The sequence below is a fragment of the Alligator sinensis genome, unplaced genomic scaffold (genome assembly GCF_000455745.1).
Source record: "Alligator sinensis unplaced genomic scaffold, ASM45574v1 scaffold1296_1, whole genome shotgun sequence".
Lineage (NCBI taxonomy): Eukaryota > Metazoa > Chordata > Crocodylia > Alligatoridae > Alligator > Alligator sinensis.
This window is the reverse complement of record NW_005842865.1, coordinates 309,895-318,579: the sequence shown is the minus strand read 5'-3', so window position 1 is coordinate 318,579 and position 8,685 is coordinate 309,895. Positions and strand designations below refer to the sequence as shown.

Genomic DNA, 8,685 nt, shown 5'->3' with positions numbered 1-8,685 from the left:
ACTCTTTCCTGCTTATGCAGGGGGTCGGACTCGATGATCTATTGAGGTCCCTTCCGACCCTAACATCTATGAATCTAGGCAGCAGTTCTCTGTGGCTGGTCTAGTGTGTGTTGTGACCCTTGAATGGACTTTTAATTCTTCCATGAAGACTTGCCATGTAGAAAGTGACCCCCTGTAATGTTTTAGAACTATTTTAGGGGAAAAATACAAATAGCTCCAAAACTCAGTTTTGCATTAGTTCTGATATACAGCAGATCTTCAATAGCATGGTGCAGTGGGCATCCTGTGGCCCTGGTTGTTCTAGATTTGAGGCGGCAGGGCTAGGTGGCAGACTTTAAGGCTACAAGGGACAGTTGGATCTAGTCCGATTTCCTCTGGATTGCAGACTGCTAAGTTTTACCCAGTGATAGTGACCTCTGCCTCTTCCTGTGACTGCTAGCCGGTTAAGCATAAATTTTCATCCTGAATCTGCTTGGATACCAGAGTTCCTCGTTGGTTTACAATTCATAATTATGCAAGTATCTGGACACACATTTAGATACAGGAACTAGGATAGTTTCCATGTTTAATTAGTCTTTTGTGCTGAAATGACTAGCAGCTAGAGTTTAAATATGTGGATGTTCACTGCTCTGTGAGACTAGCATTGGGAGAGTCTGCATGTCTGAGACATGGTTGACTTCGGTCAGCCTATGGAGGTAGTCCTCATGCCAGTCTGCCTTCAAAAAGTCAAGTCTTGTTCAAAAATAAAAATACTGTGTATGGAAAATTATGTTACTCTTAAGGTTGCGGAGTCTAGGACTGGAAAGTTAAGGCCTGAGTGAAGGTTGCCTGTGCCAACTGTAATTTGGCTCCCTGAGGTCTGTGCATTATAATGCAGCTTTAATTATCTGATCACTCACCTAGTTATTTCCAAAGGGCTCGTGCCTCATTCAGTTCATGGCATAAACAGTGCTCAGCTAAACAGCTGTTCAGGTCTCTTTTCTTCTTGCTGTCGGCTGTGTGGCATCATGCCCCATTTGAGCATGTCAACCTTGCTCTGAAGGCAGTTATGAATTTCCTCCCAAGTCTTCCATAGCATTCATCACCACCATATGAAAACCTACCATTCATTTCACAACAATCCTGTGATGGGAAAGAATAATCTTTTCCCTACTTTGCAGAGGCAGAGCTGAGGCATAATCAGAAAGTCAAGCACTTCCACTAATTTTGGATGTCTAGTTCGCAACATGGATCAGATTTTTCACTGTCCTTTAGCAATACGCTGCTCTTAGGTTCTGAGCATAGTTCCCATTGACTGCATTCACATTAGAGTACTCGGCCCTTTTGCGCACCAGATGCTAGGCTTTCAAGTTGAGCCTCCACAAAATGAGTAACGTGCAGTTAGTGACCACCTGTGAAAACCATGGTTTAAAGGACGTGCCTAGCATCTCATGGGAACTCTGTGGAGGCGACAGGTTTAAAATCCAGTTCTCCAAAACAAAGGCATGAGTCAAGGATCCTTTAGCGAACAGCCCCTCTTCATAACTACACTTCCTTTGCATTGAGGAGGTTGAGTTGGGAACATAAGAACTGCAATTTACTGAGTCAGACCGTGGGCCCATCTCGCCCAGTTTCCTGTGTCACACAATGGCAGAGAATGGATGCAGGGAAGGAGAGAGAACCGGATATGACCACAGTTTTTTGGTTTTTTTCCCCACTGTTCCTCTCTCACTTGCAGCCTCCAGGATTTAAGGTCTCAAGTTCTGATTCGGAGGTCGTGCCTCTCGCTCCCGTGCTCAATAGCTAGTGATGTCCCTTTCCTTCAAGAATATGTCCAATCCCTTTTTGAATCTGACTAAATTTTGGCTGAATCTGAGGTTGCGCAAGCAACTGGACTTCTCCAGTGTCCTCACTTGAAAGCTTGATTTTTGTGACCTTAACCATGTTTTTTCTGTGTCCCTTTTTGGTGCGAACTTGCCAGGTTTAACCCTCCCCCCAAAATCTATAATGTAATATGACGTTCACTTGGGTAAGCGAGGGCGCTGGGTTAGAGGTACCTCTACAACATGTTGAGACTCAAAAATCTTGAGTTTCATTCCAGGTTCTAAAATTGTGGTGTAAGAATCGTAGAAAAGCAGGGCTGGAAGGGACCTTGAGAGGTCATCTAGTCCAGCAGTCAGCAACCTCTTAAGGCTGCTGGACAGATTGACAGTTCGGTTTGGAGGCGGACAGGTGGATGCTAGGACCCAGCCACCAAGGGTACTTTCTCTGCAGTGCCATTGGGAGAGCGCTTGCTGCTGGCGCTTTTCTTTGCGGTGGCATGGGAAAGTGACTTCTACTAAAGCTTCCCCACGACTGAAGTCCTATGTCCATGGGCCGCGTCAAATGGCACTGTGGGCCGGATGCAGCTGTTGGCTGTAGGTTGGCAATCCCTAGTCTGATCCAGTTACCTCCTCGGGGCAAGGTCATCGCAGTCTCAGCCATCCTGTTCAAGCATCCATCTAGCCTGTTCCCAACAAGACTGCACAGACAAGCCTATTACACAACTACAAGACACGGTGCCCAAAACATCAAAAACGATCTCACAGGTAGAGCAGGGGGACAGAGCCACTGTCACTGTCCTGCTGCTGCAAGGACTGCAAGTAGTGCATTCGTGCAAACCAAGGAAAAGGCCCAGTCCTCCCCTGCAGTGCTACAGAGGAAGGCAAAAGCCCCTAGAGTCCATGAGTTAGCCTCGTCTGTTCTAGTCCTGGCCTTGCTTCAGTCCTATTCTCCTTGCCTACCAAATCTTTGTATACCCTCCCTACCCTGATTTCTTCTCCCTGCCTACCCAGTCCCAATCATTTCTCTCCCCATAAAACTTGATGGGATTCAGTTCCCATCACTGCTCTCATTGCTCTCACTAGTTCCAGGCCTCTTTGTCTAAAGAGTCCCAATTTCAGTTTCCCTCTCCTCTAGTTTCCATCTCACCAGTCTCCTTGTCCCTGTTTTCTCCTTCCCTTTCCTCCTGATTTCACTTGTTCCTTCTGTGTTTGAATTGGGTGGCTTCCTTCTCTGTATGGCTTGGATTCTAGAAGGATCCTAGAAAGCTCCATGGTCTTGGCTCTAGTGCTTAGTCACAGTCCAGTTCAGAGCCCAGCTGTTCACAGGTGAGGTCTGTGGCTAAGTATAGACAGTCGAAAAGCCCAAGGCTGATGCAATTCAGTCTTCTCGGGTTAGCCTAAACTGCGTAGATTGAACCCATAAACAAGTGAACAGACATTCACTTTTGATTCTGGAAATGGCCAGGCCAGAAACCAGAGGGCACTAGAGCACACCACCCTGCTGGGTGGAGCAGACAGCTTGGGCCAAGGCTAGCCTGCCCACCCTGCAAAGGGGTGGGGGGAGTATACAGGGGAGGTGCAAAGCATCCTGGGATGCTGGGGGACTGTGAGCTAACTTGAACCTGGAGGGGATCTGCAAGAGAAGTTCACTAAAGCAATTTAACCTAAATCAGTTGAGTCTGATACTGCATTCATCCAAGTTTATCTTAAACCAGTTTCAGCCACTTTGAAAGCGCTGACGTTCTGTTGTGTTACAGATTTGAACCGGTTTCCGATCGCTTGTACCCATTTATGTGTAATCTGTGTCCCTGGCCTGTGTCACTGGGCTGGAGGGAGATTTGTTTTTCACGCTAGGCACTGGTGCATGCACAGTCCTGTTGCACGTGGGAGCTGGAAAGGGAAGGATTGGGTTCGCTGCTTTGTGCTGGCATGTACAGAGACTTGTAAGCAGTACTTGCCGACAGATTTGACCATGCTCGCTGAGGATGGAGTTGTCTGGGAGTTGAGCTACTGAAAGCAAAGGCTTTTCTGAGCGTGTGTGCAGTGCAGGCTTTCAGCAGTTTATAGCGTGGCTTTCTTTGAACAGATTTTTTATGGAGAAGGTGAAAGCAAACATCCCTGACCTGAAGGTCTTCCCCTGCCAAATGTCAGGTCCGTTCTCCACAGCATACACTAGAGATTTTCGGAGAAAAGGTCACCGGCATTTTAGCATCAGCAAAATGTTGTTTTTTTTTTCCTTAGCCTCACTCTCGGAAATGGCTGGACCGTTCGGGCTGGTATTAAAAAATAAATACAAATAAATCTGCTGGAGGCAGGCGCTTAGCATGTCAAACCCTCACCGTAAGCCATTACATTTAGCTAAATTATAACCAACTAAAACACAGGGTTGTGTAATAGGAAGTGTCAGGCAGCCGTAAAAGGGACACTGACCCCTTTCTTGAATAAGCAGGAACCACATTTGCTCTTTTCCCTTGGAGCCGGTTATGTATGTCCAAGGTTGTAATAAAGACAGTGACAGACCTAGAGATAAGTGTTTAAAACTTTAACAAAACGTGCCTTGTGGACTTTCCCTAGTGCTCTGTGATAGTCCAGTCAGTCTCGAGGTCGCACCAGCCATTGGGGCACCTTTGATGTGGGCATGTAACAAGAAGGCCTGGCCCCTGTACCAACACCATCTTGCAGGGTGCTGCGGGCAGACGAAGAGAAGGAAGACCTAGGGCAAGCTGGACCACCAACATCAAAGACTGGGCATAATTAAACCTGACCGATTGTACAAGGATTGCAAAAGACCAGGAAGAATGGAGGAAAGCTATTGCTATGTCAAAGGTGCCCCAATGGTGCTAGTCGAAATAGCTTGCAAATTGTTTTCCAGACAATTCATTTTTTAGGAGGTGAGAGACCACAGCAGACTGCAGAGCCCTGAACTGAAATTTAAATTTCCATTCATCTAGATTTACTTCCAGATTAGTGAATGGGTGCGTTTGGGGACAAGAAAGATGGAAGTACAGGATCCCTCATTCTGCTCCCCTTGCAGTAGCTGCATGGGTTATCCCCTTGTCAACATTATTGATTCCTGCATTACAGAAGTCGGGTTCTCCGTACAGCGTGTCGCTCGGCTGATTGTCCTTTTCGCTCTCCTTCAAGCCCCCCTCTCGCCTCCCCGGCAGGGAGAAATTGGATTCTCGGTGATGAATCAGCTGAGCTGAATTGTTTCACCATCAGCAAACTCGGTAGCAAGCAGGAGCTAGAGGAGACAAAGGGAGAACTCTGTTCACGGGAAAGGGGCCGTGTCCATCGGTAGCTTTGAACAAAATGTCCTTAGGATACCTTTTGCTGTTCTGTTTTTGAAAGGGTCCCCTCAACTATTCTAATGGACAGTGAACACATTTGATTAAGATTTGGCAGCTTTTCCTTTATCCCTTGTAAGTAGCCAACCTTCCCAGGCAGTGCTCTGTTCGGTATTGGGAAAAGAGCAGCCTGGTAATTAAACGTTGAATGAAAGCAAACGTACTGATGAGTAAATTGGGTGGTTAATTAAATGGAAGGAGGAGAGTGCAAAACAAAAATGCCCTTTGAAGGGCCTGTAAGGCACTGTAGCCCAGTACCCTCAGAGGTTATGCTGGGAGAGGGGGGACATGAACAGATGCTTTGCTGGCGGTTGTACCCAGCAACCTTGTCTACATCAAACCAGTACTTACATATGGGGAGGCACTGGCATTATCCCACAAGGAATTACAGTGCAGAGGTTTTACCTTTTATCTTGTTTTTAGGGTTCTGCCCCCCATTTTTTGTCGTAGCTGTCACTTGAGTCCATCTTGATTGCAGCGAGATTGGCTGACAGTATGTTTCAGTTAGGCAGTCCACTGCTTCCTTAGGCATGAAATACTCTGCTGAGTCTGTAAGAATACTCTTGCGTTACTTCGATCCTCAAAAGCAGGACGGCCCTGTGGACAAGTTGATGAGACTTTCAAATGAATCTAAATAGGATTCATCCGGGTCTGAACTAGCAGCTTCAGGCTGATTCACAGAGCATTCAAATGCTCTCATCAGACAAGAGGTTTAATGTTGCTGCTGAATTAACTGAAACATTAAGCAGCTGACATTGCATGAAGGTAATTTGATTGGTGGGGGATCGCCTCGGGGTATCTGCTGGCTGGGGACAATAAGATGATTTGCGACACGTATTTCCACGAGGGTCATAATTTTATACAAATCCAAAGAAATAAAGCTCTCTCCAGACATAAGTTCCAAGACACAATCCTCTTGGAGATTTAGCTTTAGCCAACTAACGGACAGAAATTTTGCTCCTCAAATCCCAGAACTACTGATAATAATTATTTCCTGCAGTGTTGCCTACAGCAAAGGCTGACAAATTAGGGGAATAACATGATGGATTATTGAACTCCAGTAGACAAAAAGTTACTTGTGTGCACAGATTAGTTACCAAAAATAAATGGACTGTCAGAATATGGCAGCTTGAGTTGGTCCTTGATTTTTGGCCATAATTCTTCAGTTAAAAGAAAAAATAGCGCTAGATTTTTCTCTGGAAGTATTTTTGTGTGTACCTTCAGGACTGTGCAGCTCTTAGCATTGTTTAGAGGATAGGAGATGAAAAGTCAAGTATGATGAAAGACAAATGTCCTCTGTTAGCATGGAGTAGTAAAACCATTACCCATCGCGTCACAAGAAGTAGCAGACAAAAAAGCAGGTAAGACGTTCAGAGTGTTTGGGTGAGCAAAATATTGCACTGGCAGGTTGCGATTTCAGAGTTTTTTGCCTCTAAAATGGACAAGCTGGGAAATATGGAAGGTAGGATGTAATCCTGAGAAGACCTTAGGAAGGGATCGTTTTGCTGTTCGACTTTCCGTACCTCCTTCACCAAGTCAACTGTGAGGTGGTAGCCTATCAGTCTGTTGTGTATTTATTAAAAAAAACACCCAATAGGGATATTCTGTATCTTAATTTCCATCTGACGTGGGAATGAAACAATCCGCTTGTGGCAAGACCGTTGTATGGACCATGAGATTTCTGGGCTTCAAGTATCAAAGGAAGCGCAGCAGTAAAATACTCCAGAGCAGTGTGGTAGTGATTCAGAGATTTTGCATCTAGTTCCAGTATTTTAAAACTGTCTTTAGCCAAGTAGGTTTTACACTTTTTGATGTATTGCAGGGTGTGCATGGCAGCAACTCATCAAAACACTGGAAGATTTGAAGTAGTTTTAGACTAAGTTAAAAGGTTTAGAGAAATGTCCTTAGGCTTTTCTTATTTCTTGCTTTATACTTTCATTTAATTGGAGGCCGCTGTTTGCCTTTCAGTAGCATGCAGACAGAGCTTTCAGACCCTGCTCGTGGAAGGGTACAGAAAACTGTTTGTTACGTTTGTTGTCCCTGTTTGGGAAATGCGGGCATGGGAGACGACTGGTAATTTAATAACTTGGCGGAACTAGAACAATGTAGAGAATTAAAAATTACAGCAAAAATCCTGGCAACCCTTGACTTGTAACTCAGCAATCCATTAATTAAAGCTTTAAGTAGTGTGAAACGCTCAATACCCAAGCATGATATCTCCAGTGACTTCTCTACTAACGAGTATCTGCAGTGTCTCTTGCATGTCTGAACAGCATTTTCTCTTTCCTACTTTCTCTCGCTAACCTTGGCTGCTGTAGGAGTCGCGTTCCTTTGGCTCCTGGGAATGGCCCGTGTTCAGAGCCCTGTGGATAGTTGCTGCATCTTGCAATGCAAGAGGAGCTAAAGTGAATGAAAAGTAGAAGCAGTGTCGCTAGCGTAAACCTAAGAGGGGCAGTGTGAAGCGATTTTTATACTGATGGATAATAGCCACACATCAAGGACTGAAAGAACAGACTATAGAAGCATCCTGCACATGATATTTATGGAAGGTTTTCTTAGTTGTTAGCACACGTGGCAATTCCTTCCATCGGCAGTTTCACAGAAGCCTAGAAAATTCAGGTTGAAGGGAGCTCAGGAGGTCACATCTAGTCCAACCCCCTGCTCCAAGCAGGACCAGCCCCAACTACAGCATCCCAGACAGGGCTTTGTCAAGCCAGGTCTTCAAAACATTTAAGGATGGAGATTTTGCAACCTCTCTAGGTAACCTTTCCTTCCCCAGTTGAACCATTTGGGTACCTGGGAAATCTTTGAACTTTGGAAAGGCTTTGTAGTGATAGTCTGTTCCACCGCAGTGGGAAACTCTTCCCAAAAATCAGTCTAGCTCCCAAGAGCCTTTCCAGGAGCAGCCACCATATAACCTCCTCTGGCATTGTACTGGCATTTTCAAATAAGAATTTCAAAATAATTTATACATTGCTTAAAATAAATTTCTCTCTCTCTCTTTTGTCAGCAAAACCAGAAGAGATCAAACCAGTGGAGACTGTGACAGGGAGTGACATCACAGCTCCTCCAAACAAAGAGCTTCCCCCAAGTCCTGAGAAGAAGACCAAGGTTGGTATCAATTCGGACCTTTTCTGCCTTGCGCTGATTTGGGTTCCCCGCTTTTTCTCTGCTTCTCAAGCTGTGACGACACAGTTCTGTTTTCTGAGCCAGAGTCCACATAACTAGAACACAAATGGTGCTGTTCGAGACAAACCGGCCTGCAGTAAATCTGCCTGGAACCGGATTTAATTTGGCAAATTTATCCTAAACTTAATGCATATTTAGGTGATATCTGTATTGAAGCCACAAAGTATTCTGAAAATTCATATTTTGATAACTTGAGGAAATGATTGCAGAGCCTTCCAGAGGCCATGCTCAGACCCTGGTGCTCTGTCATGCTCAGTATTGTACAAAGGGTCAGTGATGGGACCTGCTTCAGGATGCTTCCAGCCTTCAGCTGAATGTGAAGCAGAACTCAAGAGATTCACACTCTT

At 45.3% G+C, this 8,685-nt stretch overlaps 1 protein-coding gene across 1 annotated transcript in view; it reads left to right on the top strand.

Annotated features, from left to right (window-relative positions):
- The window catches only part of MAP4 (microtubule associated protein 4), a 164,922-nt gene that overhangs the window by 123,909 nt on the left and 32,328 nt on the right, over positions 1-8,685 (top strand). Inside the window, 1 exon segment of the mRNA XM_014525701.2 lies at positions 8,160-8,260. Coding sequence (XP_014381187.2) covers positions 8,160-8,260 — 101 coding nt within the window.